General features: G+C 29.7%; 3 protein-coding genes across 11 annotated transcripts in view; 2 read left to right on the top strand and 1 right to left on the bottom strand.

The window, feature by feature from the left end:
- The first annotated feature begins 1,539 nt into the window (after positions 1–1,539).
- On the top strand, positions 1,540–3,057 carry LOC145971580 (peritrophin-48-like). Its single transcript, XM_083099415.1, has 2 exons — positions 1,540–1,672; positions 1,831–3,057. Exons 1-2 carry the CDS (start codon positions 1,666–1,668, stop codon positions 2,880–2,882), a joined length of 1,059 nt encoding a protein of 352 aa, XP_082955541.1. The 5' UTR covers positions 1,540–1,665; the 3' UTR covers positions 2,883–3,057.
- Positions 3,058–7,092: 4,035 nt separating this feature from the next.
- On the top strand, positions 7,093–13,855 carry Su(var)2-10 (E3 SUMO-protein ligase Su(var)2-10). Of its 4 annotated transcripts, none has more exons than XM_083099397.1 (10): positions 7,094–7,504; positions 8,448–8,617; positions 8,838–8,939; positions 9,040–9,184; positions 10,892–11,071; positions 11,980–12,270; positions 12,410–12,511; positions 12,670–12,910; positions 12,996–13,412; positions 13,618–13,855. In XM_083099397.1, exons 1-10 carry the CDS (start codon positions 7,481–7,483, stop codon positions 13,830–13,832), a joined length of 1,887 nt encoding a protein of 628 aa, XP_082955523.1. In that variant the 5' UTR covers positions 7,094–7,480; the 3' UTR covers positions 13,833–13,855. The 4 variants fall into 4 exon arrangements, with proteins under 4 accessions (XP_082955527.1, XP_082955523.1, XP_082955526.1 ...); XM_083099398.1 differs by lacking the exon at positions 7,094–7,504 and adding an exon at positions 7,511–8,331; XM_083099401.1 differs by lacking the exon at positions 8,448–8,617 and having other exon boundaries at positions 7,093–7,504.
- Positions 13,856–14,850: 995 nt separating this feature from the next.
- Positions 14,851–21,896, bottom strand: part of Nachrbeta2 (nicotinic acetylcholine receptor beta2) — a 316,200-nt gene continuing 309,154 nt past the window's right edge. For 3 of the 6 annotated variants that reach the window (XM_083099407.1, XM_083099404.1, XM_083099408.1), the window contains 12 exons: positions 19,669–20,258; positions 19,085–19,233; positions 18,907–18,951; positions 18,703–18,812; positions 18,286–18,511; positions 17,563–17,719; positions 17,271–17,398; positions 16,860–17,035; positions 16,573–16,725; positions 16,036–16,148; positions 15,568–15,680; positions 14,851–15,312 (listed from right to left, as the gene is read on the bottom strand). In XM_083099407.1, the coding sequence (XP_082955533.1) occupies positions 15,109–15,312; positions 15,568–15,680; positions 16,036–16,148; positions 16,573–16,725; positions 16,860–17,035; positions 17,271–17,398; positions 17,563–17,719; positions 18,286–18,511; positions 18,703–18,812; positions 18,907–18,951; positions 19,085–19,233; positions 19,669–19,720 (1,626 nt within the window). In that variant the 5' untranslated portion in view covers positions 19,721–20,258 and the 3' untranslated portion in view covers positions 14,851–15,108. The remainder of the gene's footprint in view (positions 15,313–15,567; positions 15,681–16,035; positions 16,149–16,572; positions 16,726–16,859; positions 17,036–17,270; positions 17,399–17,562; positions 17,720–18,285; positions 18,512–18,702; positions 18,813–18,906; positions 18,952–19,084; positions 19,234–19,668; positions 20,259–21,896) is intronic. The other 3 variants (XM_083099405.1, XM_083099406.1, XM_083099410.1) reach the window with 3 other exon arrangements.

Here is a 21,896-nt window from a genome sequence, read left to right as displayed (position 1 = left end):
TAAGTTTCGATAAGAAATAATATGCTTATAATAACAATATTTTTTTTCTATAGTATATTCCTATGTATATATAATTTAAGCCAAAGAAAAATACAATATATTAAAGAAATATTCGTCATTTTTTCTTTTTCTTTTTTGAAATAAAAGTTTCAATATCATACATATCTCTGAAAATTTTCTCGGTAATTATATACATATGATGAATTTATCTTTGTCTGTAATGATAAGTTTTTTAACAATTATAAATGAAAATAAATTTGTTACGAATCTAACAAGCGAATTTATTACAAATTTAACAAAAAATAAATCTAACAAGTAATAAATAAATAATCTGCTACAAGTTGAAATATTTTTAACAAATTTATCTAATAAAGTTTTGATTTTAACAAATCTTAAAATCGTCTATTTAATGCTATTTAGCAAAAATCTTATGTTGCTTTATCATAAGAATTAAAAAATAAAATGAACTGAAAAGAACTAGAAACTATTTACGTACGAATATTTCATTTAAAAAGTCTCTACTTTTTCGATACACATAATTGTGTATAATTGTGATTTCTCCATAGATATGATATTATAACCGGAATCACGAATTAATACTTTAATCTTTCTACTATTATCATCTTTTGTCATCGGCCATGAGCCAATGAATACTTCGATAAATGAACAATTGCGAATTATTTCACATTATGGATTTACCGTATCTAAAAGGAGTTAATGATAAAATATTTTATCGCGATTATTTTAAATCAAAATTCATTTGAATACGAAAATTAATATAAAATTAATATATGTATTATTTATATTTTTTAATTACGATGAATATATATAATAATATTCTTTCTCTTGTTTTGATTGAAATCAAATTTAATGAGAATTTAATAAGAACAGAGGATGAAATAAGATATGAATATAATTTCAATTTTCCTTTCCTCATGTTTCATAAACTTCATCAATTTATGATTATTACGAAAAGATTGCTTATTGTGCAATATATCTTTTTCGGTGTAATATGACTGATAATCCTTTCTTCTAAAAAAGAATACATTTTCAATCAAGAGCGTACATATTTTATAAGCATTAGTTGTATGCTACTAGATGTTAGATGAATGTCTTGCATGTTCAAAAATTTCGATAAATCACAAAATTATAGTAAAGTTTGCGATTTAAATGAATTATATTATTGTACAAATCAATAAAGGAAATAAAGAAAATATTTTTTTAAATATTATGTTATATGAAAATGTTTGTATAAATTGTAATTCTTTTATAAAATATTTATACAAATTTTTTAAATTAATAATTTATTTGTGTATGAAACGTGTTACATTTATTATTATTAATTCAAAAATAAATATTTTATTATATCTTTATTAAATACACATGATAGTCTTTTTCTGTGAACCTATGCAAACTTATATGAGAATTCGAGAAAATGTATTTAGGGTTCCATAAAAAATAAGTACAGTTCTGCTAATCTTTTTTAACAGATATGATAATCTGTCCTTGTATTTTGCGATAACGCCATGCATATTTATAAAAGCGGATACGCCTTAATTCGGACAGTTATGTATAAACGAATCACAGTGAAGTGTTAATAGGATATATTTATATACGATACGATATTCTCTTCTTTTCAAGAACGAGTAAAGCAAGTGACAGGCGATGAAGGGTGAGCATGCTTAACGAATTTCTGGAATAAGATTATAAAAAATTAATTGAGATACTTCTCAAGATTTTTTTTTGCACGAATCCGAATTTTATATGTAAATAATAGATTTTTTCACTTGTAACAGTCAATTTGATCCCAATATTTTTTGTTCGGCACAGAAATATACTTAATCGCCATTGTCTTCCTGGCATCTCAGGCCGCTGCATATGTGATCGCCGGAAATGAATCTTCTACTTTTGAAGCAAAGAACGAATGTCCGGCGGCAGACCCTTGCCCGCCGAAATTGATATATTACGAAGAGGATTGCAGTCACTATTACGAATGTAAAAATCAAGAAAAGATCTTGAAAACCTGTAAGAACGGCTTATACTTTAGTAACAAATGGCAAGGTTGCGTTAAGCCCGAAAACTCGGAGTGCGACAATGGTGACGACAATGGTGACGACAATGGTGGGGATGACGACGAAACCGGATGTGTTAACAATGGCGATCTACTTCCGCACGAGTGCCAATGTACTAAATTTTACGAATGCAAAAAGAAACAAATGGCTCTGCGCGAATGTCCGCTCGGACAATTTTTTGACAAGGATAAAAAAACTTGCGTTCCAGGGAGAAATTGCAAGGCAGTAGGAACCGAATGTGAAGACGGTGACCTTATCAATCACGAATGCCAATGTAATAAATACTACTTATGTAAAGACGGTCTGAAGGCCTTGCAAGTGTGTGAGGAAGGATACTACTTTGATACAGATTCGTCGCAATGCGTAGAAGGCACTTGTCCAGAAGATAGCAAAACGTGTACTAAGGGCGAAAAGAAGAAACACGAGTGTTACTGTGAAAAATATTACGCATGCACAAATAAAGATTGGATCATTAAGGAGTGTAAGAAAGGTCAACATTTTAGCCCGACAGAACAGAAATGTATAAAGGGAGAAGCTGATGAATGCAACTCTATATCTACACCTACACCTACACCTACACCAACACCTGGAGAACCAGGCGGAGAACCTGGCGATTGTCCAGAAGGTGTCCCCACATTATGGCGTCACGAATGTGACTGCAGATTGTATTACGAGTGCATAGAGGACAAGAAGCAACTACAGATTTGCGCTTGGGGCAAATATTTTGATTACGTGAATCAGGTATGCGAAGAAGCGAAAAAAGTGATTCCCAAATGTCAAAATACCTGGGACGACTGGTTAACTAAATAACTATCAATTTTGAAGAGTAAGAAGAGAAGCTAAAAGTATAGTAACGAAAATATAGTACGAAGAATTAATTGTAATGCTTATTAGAAATGTGTTACCATATTGTAGGAATGTATTATTTTTTTTTTGCTAAGATATTTTAATAAATCTGATGTGTATATATATAATCTAACAATAAGATTGTTTCCTAAAATTTTATTATCAAATCGATCCTCTGATACCATATTATGGATATATAAATGGTTAAACTTTCAATTCAGATATAAGATTTATGTAAGGATTAAAAAATTCTCACTTAATCTGTAGCAAAAGTATGTCATTATGCATATATATATGTAATTGTAATGCTGTAGTGAATATGTATTACGGAGTTTTATATTATTATTATCACAGATTATAAATCACAGATGTATACAAATATAAAAGATTTTAAATTAAAAATTTATTAATATTAAAATTATCACCTCTCTCCACCAATCATCCAATTTCCAATCATTGCGAAAATTTATCACTTTGTTTCTAAATACATTCGTTAATTTGCGAATACTTCATATATACAAGGAGTATTTCGATTCCCCGAGATGCAGTGATATAAAACTTATCAGGAGAAGAGTCCCGCTATTCATCAGTCAAACAAAAAACCGATATAAGAAATCATACCGACATCAGTTTTCTATCTCATTTCTTAACAATTATTGCATGATTCGTGACAGTCTATCTCTAATCATAATATCAATAGTTTTTATGATTCTATCTCTTAACTTTTTGTCAAACGATTCATTTCCCTTATTATCTACAAAGCGTCTTTTCTATTTCCCAATGTAATTCGAGCCATCCGATGCTCTATTAATCGCTTAAATTTGCTAAATATGTATTAGCAAATTATTAATGAGATGAAATGTGTGTGATTTATATAAAATATGATAAGATAAGATTTATATATATATGTGATCCATATAGAATATTGAGAAATTTAATTTTATATATGAATATTGAGTTTAATTTTTCTCTCTTTTCTTTTCCTTAATATCTTTTCTAGAAGAAGATAAAATAAAAAGGATTAAGACGTATTTTATTAATAATAATTATTGATTTATAAATATATGACAAATTGCGTTTTAAAATTTGCGTAAGCTAGGATTACATACTGTAATCAATTCAAAATAACAAAATTAACAAACCAAAGTAAATTATTTTGATTGAAACAGTTATAAATCTCTAATTAATGTAAATTATAGAATCATATTCAAAATAGCAATTTCAGTAAAAGTCCAAGAAAATGTACAAACAACATTTTCAAGCCTGAAGTAGGTATGATGCATTTGATTGACATATATATATATATATATACACAGGGTGGCCCATTTTAATCCATCCAGTCGAATATCTCAAAAACCAAGCCCGGGAGAGAAAAATGTTTCAGACAAAAGTTGTTTGATTTCGAGGGGGCCATAAGATGGTACCATTGGTTTGACCTTGAAGAGTCATTTGAAGGTCACGTGAAGGTCACTTCAATTTTTTTAAATGGCACCCCCTATTTTTTATTACATATTCTTGTAGCTGACCTCGAGGGCTTTCCAAAACACTATAATTAAGTACCTTTTCGTTAAGTACTTTTTGAGTTATGAGGCTTGAAATAATTTCTTAATTTTACATAAACCGTAAAATATCTTGTAAAATATTCATTTTTCGATTATCTTACCTTAATACTTTTACGTACAAAATAATGAGAGGAATCAATTGGTGTAAAGAAAACACATAGTTGTTTTGAAGAAAAAATATGTAATTTGCAATTAACAATTCCATATTTTCTCTTAAAAACAACTATGTTTCTTCTTTACACCAATTGATTCCTCTCATTATTTTGTACATAAAAGTATTAAGGTAAGATATTCGAAAAATGAATATTTTATTAGATATTTTACGGTTTATGTAAAATTAAGAAATTATTTCAAGCCTCATAACTTAAAAACTACTTAACGAAAAGGTACTTAATTATAGTGTTTTGGAAAGCTCTCGAGATAAGCTACAAGAATGTGCAAAAATATATAGGGTGTTCCATTTAAAGAAATTGAAGTGACCTTCACGTGACTCTTCAAGGTCAAACCAATGGTACCATCTTATGGCCTCCTCGACACCAAACAACTTTTGTCTGAAACATTTTTCTTTCCCGGGCTTGGTTTTCGAGATATTCGACTGGATGGATTAAAATGGGCCACCCTGTATATATATATATGAGCACAAAATGTTCTTTTTGTTTTCCAAAAATAAAATTAAAATTTGATAAAAAAATAAGATTTGAAGATATTGAAATTATAAAGTCAAGTGCGTCTCAAATAAAACTCTTGTAATAGAGAGAGTAGTAAACAAGATATGATTTGAAGATAGAATCGCGATTCGATCAACGATAAGTTATTTTTCTGATAATTCGAAGAATTGTGAATGTCAAACAAGGTGTGTAAAAGTAATTACAATTATAAATATATCTTTAGTTTTGATGAATTGTTTTATTGAGAATCTTAAAGAGAACGTTTGCTATTAATTAATATGTGATGTTAATACGTATTATAGAATAAGCTGATGTCTTTTTTTTTTCAAAATGTGCATTTAAATTTTTTTATATATCAAGTAAAAACTTTGGTCCATATTCTGAATCCTCTTTTATCGATAAAAGTGCCTCTAAAAGTGGCTTACAGCCAATCAGAAGGCTTATAAGCCACTTTTAAAGACACTATTATCAATAAAAGAGGATTCAGAATATGGACCTTTGTGTGTAAAAGAAAAATATGAACAAGTAAAATATGTAAAATTTTGCGAATGTGAAAGGAGAAAAAATTTTCGGGGGCATTATGCATATGTATAGAAGGTAACATAAGATAGATTCAAAAAATCTTCATATCGATCAAAAATGCAAAAAAAATAGTAAGATATTGAATTATATTATACATCTCTCACACTATATATAAACTATCGTTATTGGGGAACATAAAATATTTTATCATATAAAATGTCGTTTTGATCAAACAGGAAATAAAATTGGAAGATGGTGTGAGAAATAAGATACAGAAAGAGATAAAACTTCGATACAATGAAAAACAATTAAGGATTTTGTTATTATTTGCTGGAGATTTCGTTATTAGATAACTACAGATAAGGCTTGTAAGTCTAAAGCATATTCGATGTTTGACATGTGCAAAATAAATTAAAAATGTTCATCAATTATATTTCTCAGTTGTATTTTGATTAGTTTTATTCTTTATTGCATCGTAAATCTGGATTGATCTAGAAAAAATATATGTCTCCTATTGTTTATAAGTTCAAAGTGGATGTGCGATACCGGGAAGGATATGTGATATGTAAAGTAAAAAATATTCTTCAATTATAATATATCTTATCTATTAGTTACATACATTTTTATTTAGTTTTTCTGATTAAATTTAAGAAGAATATATTTATTGCTTCATATTAATGAGAAAAATAAATGTGTTTGATATGTTTATATAGTAGAATCCTTTAATTGAGTGAAAAAAGTGTAATTATATAAAATGGTTGGAGAAAGAGCAAACTAGAGTGAGAGGAAGATACTACACAACCAACTATCTCGGTCGCTCTTTCTCTCACTTGAATGACCAATCAGGATAAAGAAATTTTCGCACCGATTGGTCAATCTGACGCTTTGTAAATGCTGAAAGCATTTGTTGGATTAACCAATAGGTGCAAAGATTTCTTTATTCTAATTCTCAATTAAATGCTTTTATCACTTACAACGTCAAAATGAAGGCAACTATAAAAAAGCGAACATTTTTATGTGACAGCTGACGACAAAATTGAAAGACAGAGATATTAAAAAAAAAAAGAAAAAAAACAAGATGCTTCTAGCGATCGCTTCTCCTTATATATATAAATTTGCGATCACAACTTCCGGTTTCACATAATCACGATGCACGAATATCTAGACACGCGACGCCATTTGAATATTCACGTGTCGAATCAGATGTTGTAACGTCAAATGTCTCGTATGTGTAGGTTGGATTACGAGGGGCGAGATATAGGATTGTTTTCTTTACTCTTCATACAATCCTGTGTCAGATAGGACAAGAGCGCAATGTTTTCTTTCTTCGGACTAAATATACAATGTACATATACATACAAAAATATATATACTATATACACGGAACATCAGCGCCATTTTGGAAAATTACCCTTTTCAAACGGCAAGTGTCAAATGTCAATACTCGTCGCGTGTCGTCGCGCGCGACTATCGTTTTGAATTTGTTGTTTTTTTCTATTATGAGATACATCACCATTTGAGGTATTACCGGCTAGCGAACAAAAAAAATACAACTTTTCGTATCGTCGCGATATTCTCGCGGAAGAGAAGCGTTGCACGATTCGCGAGAGAGAGAGAGAGAGAGGAGTAAAAGAGAAAGAGAGCGAGGGAGAGAGCGAGAAACGTGAGTAAGAGAGCGGATGCGAGGGGAGGCCGGCGGGCGTAACGACTCGGCGGCGGCGGCGATCACGCGTGCACATATCTGCTTTAGCCCCGAGCGTTGAAATAACTAATCGACAAAACGGCTGCGGGAAAAAAGTCGGCCAGGAAGATGGCGGATTCCGAGGAACTGGAGGTGAGTGAGTGCGCGTTGTAAACAACGAGCGTCGCGCACGAATTATTCGTATCGGGTCGCATCGCGTCGCGTCGCGTCGTGTCGCGTCGCATCGCCTATTGTCACGTTCATTTCCGGGTCGAATGTCGCACCGTGGCGAGCGATCTTCACGTGGCGAGACACGTACGGGCGTAATAAGGTAGCGGTTTGCCGCGTTCGAGTGAAGATCGAAAGCGGATCGCGACGTCCCCGACGTCGTCGACGCGTTGTCGGTTCGATTCGGTTTCGTTGGCGCGCTCGTGCTTCCTAGCGTTATCGCACGGTTCGGCTATCTACACGGTGTGGGATTATTACACGGCGCATCGGGCTGGATCAACCGTGCGGAGCGGACGAACATTATTGGTAAATCGCAGCGTCGCACTACCCCTTCCCGCAGATCGCGCGATGAGAATGCGAGCGATCGCTGGCTCTCTCGTTCGTGAAAATCTACATGGGTAACCTAACACTCGATCGTCCTGCTCCGAAACTCCGCTGTTATTGTTCGTCCCGACGTTGCGCTCCCGCGATCGATGCATCGGTGGATTGAGAGGATCTGTCACTTTCCGGGGATTTCATTTCGCACCGTGGCGACTGACGGACCGCAGTTGATCGAAATATCACGTGTTGCCATGTCATCCATGTGACACTGGCGATTGACTTTATAAATGTATTCAAGTAAATGAATCGAATGTTGCAATGGGATTATGTATCTCTGTGCGATTGGGGTTCTTTTAAATGGAAGAAAATAATTCCTCCTCGCAATGTCGCACTGCCAGAATCTTTGTTAGAGAAGCACTATGTTTTGATAGGTAGTAATATTTTTTTTATATGCATCATGTATATAGTTCCTTTGATTCATTATCTATACAAAGATTATCCTCGAGACTTCATTGATGGGATATATACGGCAATGTTTTCATTACAGAGTATGGTATTAAGTTTTCGAGTGTCTGAGCTTCAGATGCTTCTTGGTTTTGCTGGTAGAAATAAATCTGGCAGGAAGAACGAATTACAAGGGCGTGCGTTGGAATTATTACGCTTAAGATCGCATCCAGCTATTCGATTAAAGATACGTGAATTATATAAGACAATACAGTAAGTGAAAGTCTAAATATCTAAACTGTCTCAGTGAAGTGTCTGTAGAAAATATCCGATTAGTCTTCAAGTTATGTATATATCATCGCCTCAGTTGTTTTTATAAAATTGATGCAATAAGTAAGATGAGAAAAGATTGATTGCTATATTGAGGGAGGGTACATTTTTATTCAAAGCTCATTTTTGTCATCTTAAATCTGAAAAGAAATATTTTCCACAGAGCTGATCAAATGGCAGCGCATCAAATGTATAGTCAAACTGGTAATTCCACCGAGTCACAAATTGACCAAAATATGCATAACAGAAATTATTATTCGACAAGGTAAATACATAATTTCAATAATTAAATATATAACTTGATGCATATTTTGTATATATGCTTAAAAATAATAATATTTAAACAAAAATATATATATTTTAAGACAAGCGATTAGTCAACAACAACAGCAACAGGCATCTGTTTCTGCTGGAAAAGAGCTACCTCCGGCTCATCAAGCATCTATGCCTCAAGCACCTAGGACCAATCCAGTATATCCGACAAGTGGTTATACCAATGTAACACCGCAGGTGAGCACTTTACATGCATATTATTACGCGTGAAAAATTAAACATTATTTTATTTCTAAGTGCTGTTAACCATTGGTTGGCAAAAAACAGAGAGAGTATATATTTTATCGAGGTTGGATATTTAATTTCCAGTTATTATTTAACTTTCGGTAAATCCAACATTTGATATCAATTTTTTATTCATAACTTTCTTATTAATCAAGCTTAATATGTTGAACATATGTAATTATTATTATTTATTCCATTTAGAAACGGAAAAACAATCTTTTTCATCTATACATTTTCTCATTGGTTGCTGAATGAATTTAAGAAGCAAATTGATTCACCAATGAGATTGTTGTAAGCAATCATATAAGAAATTTTAACATAGTTGGATTTGTAAGACATTTTGAAGTAGCAAACAATATAATATGTTAGGCATAATTTGTATGTCATATCATCATTGTATGCAATATTTGTATGTACATTTGTATATACATACATGTTATCGTGTTAAAAAGTGTTACAATTAAGTGTTATAATTAATTAAAGTGTTAGAAAGAAGTGTTAAAATTACCTATGGACATTTCAAGAAAGTATAAATATTTTTTAACAGGTGAGTCTATTTCTCTATCTCTATATAATATTATTTATTTAATGATAATTATTTATATACAATAAAATTATATAAGCACATTATACACACACACACACACACACACATTATATATATATATATATATATATATATATATATATATATATAAAATGCGTATATAATTTTATTGTATATAAATAATTATATAATTAAACATATAATGAAATTAATATATAATATATGTTATATTATTGAATATATAATGTAAACATATGTGGAATATTATATCCATATACATTTCTCTTTCTCTTATATATTTTCTGTTTATGTATAAAAAATGCATATATATGGAGTATAATATTCTGCATATATTTTATATATATGTAATTGTATATTTATTTAACGTATATGCCCATACACACATTCAAAATATTATACACACACACACACACATACATACATATATATTCATTTATTTATTTATATTTGAAACAAGATGTATTGAAGTTGCATAGTAAAATGTAAGTATATAATGACTTATATTTTTTATTATATAATATATGTATATCATGTATTATATAATAATAATAATAATAATAATAATAGTAATTTTAAAACTTGTGCACATGTGTAGAAGAATGAAGAAACATGAAGACAAAGGAGAATAATATTGTCTACTCATATATATATTGGCAGAAGTGCCACACTCTTAATCTGCATACTGGCAGCAGTGTTCCATCTTACTATTTGTGAAGACATCAAACAGGAACCAATTGAATTAATATTAATGGATTTAATAATTAAAAAAATGCATTAAGATTATAGCCACAATAAAAAATAAAGGATAAAAGATAAATCAAGAAATTTATATCATACAGTTAAGAAGAATGATGTAAATAGAAATATGCAAAATTGGCATGGAATGAGCCTCAATAAATTTAACAATATACATTTATTTCTTTTACATCTTTTTGTCTTTGTTTTTCTTATTGTGTAATTTCTTTTTTGTTTAAGTGCACTTTTTTATATTTTACAAATTATAAAATGTTTTATTATTTATATACTTATATATAATACAATTATTTATATATGAAATTAGTTTGATATTGTATATATTAAGTCTTTTTCAGGTATCACGAAAAAGGAGGAGAAAAAAACCAGATATTGGACGAAAAAGTAAAGCAACAAAAAACTCAATACGCAGTCGAAATAGAAAACAAGAATCAACAGCAAGTAATTCTACATCAAGCAACGAACAGACATCAGACATAGCAAGAAAGCAATTGTTACATAATTTATGCAATAATACGGTAAAAAAATATGTAGCTTTTAAAAAAATTGAAATAAAAGTTTTTTTGAAAAAACTCCCGACTGCTGCCAACAATAATTTAAAATTTAATTTAATTAAAATAAAAAAGTACATGTAACAATAAAAAATATAAAAACCAAAAATAAAAAATTAAAAGATGAATAAATTTTAAAATTATGTAATGTAATAAAAAATTATGTAATTAAAACATCCAAAGAAGTTATTATGTAAAAATATAATAATATTAATAAAATGTAATACATAAAAAGCAAATAAAAGAAGTCATTTTTAAAATAAGATTAATGAAAAAAATAATAAATATAAGAAGAGTTAAAAGCTTAGAAAAGTTTGAAATAATATTCATCCATATAAGTATTAATATAATTATATATAATTAGAATTATTAAATAAAGTATATTTTAAAACATGAATACTTTATTATTTATTCAAACTTCTCATCATGTATATAGCGCTATATGAAGATTTTTTTTATAGAAAGGATTAAGATTTTATAGTTCAATAAAGAGAGATGAATTACTTTATACTATAATTGCATATTTTACAAGAGCAGTCGGGAGAAATTTCAAACTTTTCTAAGTGCTTAACTTATTAAATATTTTTTTAATAAATTTTTCGATTAATTAGTAATTAAATTTATTTTAAATTTATATACCTAATTTTATTTATTTTTCTTTTATGTTATTAACATTATAATTCAACATAATAACTTTTTTGATTTTAATTAATAATTTTTAATATATAATTTATGTGAATGATAAAGAATAAAAATAGATAGTAGATGTTATAATTCTTCATCGTGCGTTGTGTACGTGTGCGTGTGTGTGTGTGAATTATTGAAATAATAGATTACAGAATATATTAGAAAAATATTTTTAATTTTTTTTTCAGCGTACTGCAAATACAGGATATAATCCATATCCGTACCCCACTAAAGTCATACCAACACCATTACAAATACAACCTACGAGCCAATATCCGGTTCATCCAGATGTTAGACTGAAAAAACTTCCATTTTTCGACTTATTAGGCGAATTATTGAAACCTTCTAGTTTAATGCCACAAGGATCTATGAGAATACAAGAAAATACATTCTTATTTCATTTGACTCCGCAACAAGCAACTGATATTGCCAGTTCTCGCGACTGTCGTGCTGGTAGTAAAATGGATTATGTTGTACAGGTATGTTGATAACTTCGCATGTGAAATATATTCTTTAAAATGTTGAAAAAAAAGAATGTGTGCATAAAAATTTAAGATATATTTAGTAGTATCTTTTTATGTTTTTATCAAGGTCAGGTACAATTTATGTTTCATTTAGGTACAAATGCGATTCTGTTTACAAGAAACATCATGCGAGCAGGAAGATTATTTTCCGCCAAATATTGGAGTAAAAGTTAATGGAAAACTATGTCCCTTACCTGTAAGTTAAATTTATACATGTCTTTCAAATTTCTACATATAAATGCTATAATATTAAATGCAAAAATGTAAAATATTAAATCTTTTTTTGAGTAATATTTAAACAATCTGATAAATCATTTATAGAAAATAATGTCAAGAGTTGTACATTTTTTTCAGAATCCTATACCTACTAATAAACCAAGTGTAGAACCGAAGAGACCACCACGTCCTGTCAATATCAGTCCTTTGGTAAAGCTGTCTCCTACAGTCGGAAACGAAATCCGCGTTACATGGTCGGCTGATTATGGTAGACGATACGCAATCGCGGTGTATCTCGTTAGAAAATTAACCAGTGCAGAATTACTCACTAGATTAAAAAACAGAGGCCCAAGGCAATCTGATTATACTAGAGGATTAAGTAAGCAATTTACGATTATAAACATTATTAGAATTGCTAGATAAAAGAATTATTACCACGAAAATAATTATAAATTATTTTACAGTTAAGGAGAAATTAAATGAAGATGCAGATAGCGAAATAGCTACTACGTCGTTAAGAGTATCATTAGCTTGTCCTTTAGGAAAGATGAGGATGTGTACGCCGTGTCGCGCATCAACGTGTTCACATTTGCAATGTTTCGATGCTTCTTTGTTTCTTCAAATGAACGAACGGAAGCCTACTTGGAATTGTCCGGTTTGTGACAAGCCAGCGCTCTATGATACTCTCGTGATCGACGGATATTTCCAGGAAGTTCTTAATTCAAATAAGTTACTGCCAGATGTAAATGAGATTCAGTTGTTACAAGACGGTTCGTGGGAGAACTTAGTGTTGAAGAAAGAGAAAGATAAGGAGAAAACTGAAACAAAAGCACCAGCCGATTCGCGGGATAATAAAATTGATGTAGACACTGTGGATTTAGGTAAGAGAAAATATATAAGATAATATATAAGATAGTGTATAATAATAACACAAATTTTAGAGAGCTAACAAATATCTTGTGAACGAAAAGCTAAAAAGATTTATTAATTATTAAATTTGAGATTTCTCAAATTTAATTCAAGTTACTTGAAATATTTTTGTTGAATAATTAGTATTGCAAGTAATGTAATATTTTATTTATTTAGATGAAAGTAATCCTACTACTCCAGCACCAAAAGAGAAGAAGCGCGCTGTTATTATTGATTTGATATCGGATAGTGATGATGATGATGAAGATAACACGCCGACTCAAAGTACAAAGAAACCAGCTAGTGGTATTTCATCGCCTAAGAAACCACAGACTAGCTCTATTAGTAGTACGAGCGAATCACCAGAATACATGATAATTGATTTAGAATAAACAATTGTGTGATATTACACATACTCCAGTTTTTATCAAAATTATTTTCTTTATGAAGAGCTCAAGCTTTCCTTTTTTATTTATTATTAAACCTAATTGGAATTTAATCGATATTTCATGCATTAATTTATATTTATTTAATTGCTTTTGAGGGAATTCAAAATGCATAAGATTTTTATTTTTGTTAACTTTAATATAACATTGTGTATAATGATAAATACAAATCATCTTTCAACCACTTTCACTTTCGACGAACTAAAAATTGAGTCTAATTTTACTACAAAAAATATATAATATAATTCTTATTTTGAAATATAATGATCATGTATAAATGAGAAAATTATTCTTATTTTTTTGAAACTTATTAAACATGATAAAATTTCTCATGATCAAACTGTCAAATTCATGCTTTAATCATCTTATTCCCAATAAGCTTGTTATTCAAGTTCAACATGTTTGAAAAATATGTTTGAAAATACTTATTTTAATCATAATTAAGATTCCTTGATCTCTTATTACAGTTATACTGAATTTATCAATGCAGTGAGCTATCGATGAGATTTACAATTATTTATTTATTTATGATCAAAAAGAAAACATTGAATATATCTCATAAATCTAATCTGGAATACTGACAAAATTAATTTACTTCGATATACGTAGTATGAAGAAGAAATTATGCCATTTTTTGCATCATGATCTAACACTGTTGCTATGAAGGACTGGAAGCCTTAATCAATGACTTAAGTTATGCTATTATTTAATTTTTGTATCATGATTTATATATGATCGGAGATTTCAAGTAGAAAAAAATTATGTGACTGGATAGTTGCTCACTACAAGCTTCTTACATATGTATTATAAATTTTGCCCTTACACTGATTGTGTGAATACCCTGATATCTGATAATATATTGCGTTCCCGCGTCCCTTCTTTGCGGATATAATACAACGGGTGGCGAATATATCTGCAAGAAAAGGACGCGGGGATGCAACAATATTATAACAATTATGTTCACTCAAGGGAGAAAAATGTTTTTATTGCGGCGATTATTTAATATTTCGCTATTTTGAGGAGAATGGAGAAATTATTTTCGTTAAGAAATATGGATAAATTTTGTTGGCAGATATATGTAGATGTAGAGAGCGAAAGTGTCTGTGTATATGTTGTGCCAAGTGTATTTAAAAGAGTGTAATGTGTTACTATTGAATGGAGGGATGTGATGTGTTACTGTTTTTTTTTTTACATTCGAGTCACTTTACATGATGATAATTAATTACTCGTTCAAAGTTGCATTCGGTGGATGCATGTAATTGCGTAATGATATACCAGAGAGTTGTTGGTCCACAGGGTGTCGGGTGTCGTACAGACTAGGGGCTTGACCTATTATTCCTAGTGTACCACCAATGCACGCGATAGTGAATACCCAAAGAAAGAATCTGTCCAGAACCATAGCTACGAATTTCCAATCTTCTATGACCTGTGAGAACGGATGGATTCTTTAAAAATGTGACAAGACTTTTTATAATTAAAGTTACTCCTATCGATATTGTATACACGATTGTATAGATATATTGATATACGATAGATATATATATTGATAGACATTGTAAAAAAATATATAGTTATACTATATCACATATAAAACAAATGTTTAGAGAAGAGCCAAGCTAAAGTGAATAAGAGAATTATGATGATGCGAAAATATGCGAATATTAAAAAGCGGATTTTTTACCTCATTATCTTTGTCCGCGTCTTTTATGTGTTGAGCAATGAAACGCACACCCTTGAGAGCTGATATGACATCTGGAGATAAATGTTTCGGCATCGTATTTTCGCTGTCAGTAACTGAAACAATGTATTGTCAATATCAATTTTTTTGTAAGACTTTAATTTCTTTCTCTTCGCTCAACAATACGCTTAAGATTTATATCATTTATATTTTTAATAATGCAAATTATATTGTTTAAATGCGTTATGCAATATGTTTGGGAAATCATATATATAATCGATGTTTTATTATTTTATTTTCACGAATATCTTAATGTAAAATTGCATGTAATAAAAGTATGACTAAATTTTCGTATAAATTTGATATCTCTTTATGTTAGAAAAATAATCCAATAGTACAATGTTACGAAAAAAAAACTCTTAAGAATTAAAATATATAAATAAAAAAATCACAATACAAAAAATATATTACCTGACGCATGTGGCACGTGTCGTGCATCATCATCTCTGATACTCTTGTATGTAGAAGTGACGCTTTCGAATGCATCTGGGCTTCCTTTCAATTCCAAAGGATAATCACTTATACTGTCGAAAATTAAAGAATTAAAGACGAGCAAAGCATTTAAAATCAATGTGTCAACGCTTAAATGAAGCATTTTAACTCGAATTAATATGTTGCAAAATTCTTATTATAACTATATTCTATATCCAATACAATTTTTCAATATGTCTTTATACAATGCAGTCTCATGATAATACATGTTATTTTTTTTAATATATATTAAAATATATTAAAATAAAATAATATATTTAAATTTTTTGGAATAATATATTAAAAAACATGAAAGATATTTTTTTTCTGATCAAATTTAATATCAGCACATTCTCTTAATAAAAAATGATACATGTATATGAAAGATATTTTAAAAATTATAGTTAAATATATTTTTAGGCTATTACAAACTTAGACATTTTTAAATTCAATTAATGTTTAATGGAAAATTGTTACCTGAAATCTATTTCATTAGTATATGCGCTATCCATATAAGTATCATCATATTCTGGCGTAGAGTATGGTGTGCGACGCATCATTAATACTCTCGGCATCCAATTTAGAAACACCTGTTTCACCCATGGCGACATATTATGCGTAGAAGGCGATCTACATTATTTAATTCATTAAAGGCATTCATAATTATAAAGTAACGAATTTTAATATGCAATTGTATTTATTTTCATATATTATGACTTTATTACACACACACACACATATACACGTACACATGCGCAACTTACCGGAAATGTACATTTAAGACGCACACTGTAATCCAAATGGATAGAGTAACTAAAATCATGGTGAACAATAGATATTTTCCAAGTAAAGGTATAGCCAACGATGTTGGGGGGATAATCTCGGCTAATAGCAGGAAGAACACCGTCAATGAGAGAAGAATGGAAGAACACAATGATACCTGCGTAACAATACGAAGCAATTATGACGAATAAAATAGAATTAAGCATTTCCTGTTAAAAAATATTTACTATTAAATTCGTGGCTACTTCGTTGACGTGTTATATTTTCGTTTGTTCGTTATTTACGTCAAAATATGTTAACAGAGATTACAACTCGGTGTAACAAACTTCCAAAACAAAATAAACTTTCGCGATTCTTTAATAATTCTAAAATTCGAAAGATAAAATACTTACCTTTTCACCAGAATCGCTGGGCAAATAAAAAACCAACACCGTTAAAAACGTGATGCCAACGCATGGGATAATAAGATTGACAGTATAAAATAGAGTTTTTCTTCTCATCGTAATATTGAATGTGATATCTATAATTAAATGACAATAATTATTATTTGTATCAAGTTATCCAAGATAAAATTAATAAATAAATGAAAATTTAATTTTCGCTCTACTATTAATGGAAATAATTAAAATGACCTAATTTTACTTTGTATAAAATTTAAAATATTAATTCTTTACACATATATACCTGAGTAAGGTTCTTCGCAACATGGATAATATTCTTCGTTGCGTGCTGCTGGTACTTCAAGAATATCCCATTCCACCGATAAATAAAAATCGCTGAGATCTATCCCGATTTGAACCAGATTGCTACCAAGCTCTTGCTTCATATGCTTCAGATCTACCTGTGGGCAAAAAATTTTATAAGCACGTTTTGAAATATTTTATTTAAACCGAGTGTAACCTAAAGACTTATAAAACGATTAAGGTTTATCACGATAAATATTATTTATATAAGTGAAATTAGTGATTATGAATAATGAATTTATGTAATTTAAATAGAGATAAAGTATAAATAATTAATTAAATTAAAAATCATTGTAACAAAAATCTGTACAAGAAACTACAAAACTTCTTAAAACTACAAAATATTCTTTTAATTTTAAAAAAGCTTTAATTGAAATCTAACTTGAATTCTTATATTTATCGGGAAATATTCTAATTTTCCATGTTTTTATATATTTAATAACTATTATTATATTATAAACATGCCATTTTTAATTAAGTTTCAAATTTTAAATTTTATTAGTGCAAAGAGTTTAATTTTAATTTTGATAGACAAACATTTATTTGAAAGCAACTGAACATGGTTTCATTTTTCTATTTATTTTAATGAAAGTAATTTACAGAAAAAATTTTCTCATTTTTTCTTTGAAACAATGATTTTAAAGAATTAACAATATTCGATTACTTTAGAATATCCTATATTGTTTGCATAAATATGCAATGTTATAACCTGAGCACCGTTATAGGTCCACGAACCAAACTTCATAATACATGATTGCTCATCAAATGGGAAATACTCCACGTTAATTTCACAAGACGACTTGTAAATAGCCGGCGGTTTCCAGTATACCTCGCCAGTAAATTTCAGAGTGGCCTTTGTCATTAGCGTTACTTCGTAATTTCCATCTGCGCTGTAACAACACAAACAAGAGAAGATTAGAAAACTCAAAATTAGTATTTCTGCATAACGCTTTATTTTTTCAAATTGATTAAATAAATTTCTCGGTTCTCTCTGTGGACAATCGCGAATAAATTTCCTTGTTATTCGAAGAAAATGTGAGATTTCTCAATTATATTTCATAAAAATTCCGTTGCAATTTACTTGTTGTATAACACAATGTCCGGAAGCCATATGTTTTCGGAAGGCACGTATAACATTTCTATACCACCATACTCGTCTGGATTCCATTGTAATTTGTAGTCAAACCATTTCTGTAAAGAGCAAATAGAGTTTGTAAGTCTGCCTATAACAGCCGAAATACTACCATGTAAATAGAAGAAAATGATATAAAACTGTAGATATTACCTGCTCTACCCAGACATTCGTTGTCATAACTTGATTCTTTAGATTCTGAAATGTGTTAATCATTAGTTTCCCACGAGATTCTTAAATATAACTTAAATAAATTAAGAATATAAAATGAATAAAACAGTAAATTAAATTTCAAAATATTATTTTAATAAGGTAGTATTTGTCTATATACCATTTCTATTAATTGCGACAACTTTAAGTTAAGCCAAACTGTTAAAGTATTCGTATTATTACTAACAGGACGTATCAATCTATTGTAATTGGACAGTAAATCGTCATAAAGTCTCTTTGTATCAGGATTTGCTTCGTAAACTTTGCCTCCTGTATAAAAGAATATTTATTGAAATATTAGTTATTAAATATTAATTATTTTTTGAAACGATATAGAAATAGAATATTATATATAGCTACATTATATATAATTCTATCGAGACGTTTTTGTATTTTTGAGAAATAGGAATTTTAAAGATATATCCTTTTTAAATTGACTGCAACTCAATTCTGTATGTATATTAAAAATATATTTTAATAATTTAACAAAACACATTTATAAAATATTTCTCTTTACAATACTAAGTTTTTCAATAATAAAATTTTATCGTACTTTCAACAATTATGTGACAGAAGGACACATGATTAACGTAGCTATCTAATTAGGAATTTGAGATTTATTCGTTTTTATAATAGAACAAATGTAACTGAACGTCATCGACGTTTTTCCAATGAATCGTTTTATCTGATAACCAGCGAACTTACCGTAAATGATACTGAAGACATTGAGCAAAACTGTGAGCACTGACGTCCGCATCTTCCGTATTGTTTACAAACGCGTGTGAAAGTAGGGCACTGACGAATACACCCCGTGAGAAATCTTCGGAGCTCTCTGACACGTGTACCTTGGCAGTAGTCTTACAGTTAAATGGTGTACAAAAAAACGGCAAGCGATAACAAAAGCGCTTAAGATGCCGAATGGTGGCGTGCGATCGGCGAAACGTCGGGCGGCCAGCATCCCACTGGTCCACGATCGATATCTGAACTTGCCGCCATGATATTTTCACTGTCTGTTCAGGGAGCGACTTGTTCCACTTGCGCGCCGGAACGGGGTTTGTCTGCATCTGCGCGTTTCGCAGGACGAAGGCAGCAGCGCGACTCCAAAATGCATTCAAGCTGTCGCGATGAGAAACTGAGAGCTTTTAAAAGCTAAGAATTGAAATTCAATCCGCTGCATAATTTCGGTGAGTTCAATTTCCGATGCTATGCAGACGTATGCGGAAAAGTATTTTACGCCAATCGTCGTCTCTTCATTTCCATGAGTAAACATTGGAATTATTTATATTCATCGAAAGCTAATCACGATGAAGTAATGTTAAACAGAACTGTATATATTATTTGTATATTTCTCTTTTATATTAACTATATATATTATTTGTACATATCTTTTATTACTCTAGTGTTGTTAACTATTATTATTATATTATATATATATATAAATGTTAAAAAATTTATTATAACAATTTTTTATAAGTATCATAATGATCAAATAATTCTTATTCAATTAAAATGATAAAAAACTCATAAAAAATATTTCTCTTAATTCTATAAATCTTCATCAACTTTATATTATATAATTTTTTTTAAAAACTTTTATTCAATTATAATATTCAATTATAAATTTATTCAAACATGACAGTTTAATTTTATAAAAACTTAGTTATTTTGTATGATTTCATTTATATTCATTTATTGAGCGACAAAATCAAAATATTTTTCTAAAAAATTGTATTAATATTATTTTAAAAAATATCTAAACATATGTAATTAGAAGTCGAAATACTTGAAAATATCACTTATATCAGTTATTTCTATTGTAATAAATAAATTATAATAATAGAATAATAATTAAGAATAATAAATAAATAAATAATGTATATATTATAATGTTACGATTTTAAGTTATAAAATTAAAAGTCAAAAATTTTAATCGTAAATACTAATCTTTAAATACTAATATTAAATTTTTTCTCTGTTAAATTTCAAGAAAATTTTATTCGATTATTTAAATTTGTGCTATGTGTGTGTGTGTATGTGTGCATATAATTATTTCATTATATAATTATATTTAATTATATATATTATATAATTACATTTAATTATATATATAAATTACATTATATAATTATATTTATTTATATATTATATTATAAAATTTTAATGTTCTTGAAAGTTTTATTAAAGGAAAATCGTCATTTTCTTTGATAATAAAAAGTAGGTAGACAAAAAATAATTTATTAGGGGAATGGAACATCAAATATATATATATATATTTAACTGTCAGTGAGATTGCGAGCAAAATAAATTTCACATATATCTTCAAATGAATGTCAATTCCAGCTTAACGATGAAATACCGACGCGTAGGGGGTAAGTGGTGCCACGCGATTGTATCCCACTTCGTATCCTTGTTCGTCCGTTCGTACGGCCTGCACTAAATTCTAATATGGAAATATGTCATGGCATTTGCGCGGATTAGTGCCAATAAATCGATTTTTGGCATCGAGTAACACCGCCAAATCCGCGTCGAAAGTCGCGCGCCAAGCGAAACGCGGTAACACCAAAATTCCATTTGGATTTATCAAGATCCGCGTCATTTAATGTGCGGTTGGATAAATTTCTTAAAAGCTATCTGTCACGTGAAAGCGAGATCCCAATTTAGAGGAACCGCCGCGCCGGAGAGATCGTTCGCCGAAGAGGACAATCGAGACTTGAGATGCGACTTTCGCTCAACATTCCGGAGAGAGACGACGACGCAGATTTGTGTTCATAATACCGTCGGATAACGCGCCGTATTTCCTCCGAAGGACGGTGCAATTATGGCGTAACATCTATCCTGGATGATGCGATATCCTCGGACGTCGTGGCGTCTAAAAGCTACTTTTGCGTACCCGAAATTGATCGATTCATTTGATACTACGGACGCAAGAGACT

Source organism: Camponotus vicinus, unplaced genomic scaffold, assembly GCF_025532165.1.
Source record: "Camponotus vicinus isolate PSW18456_S1 unplaced genomic scaffold, iyCamVici1.0 SCAF_5, whole genome shotgun sequence".
In the NCBI taxonomy this organism is placed as follows: domain Eukaryota; kingdom Metazoa; phylum Arthropoda; class Insecta; order Hymenoptera; family Formicidae; genus Camponotus; species Camponotus vicinus.
This window is presented reverse-complemented; position numbering and strand designations above follow the sequence as displayed.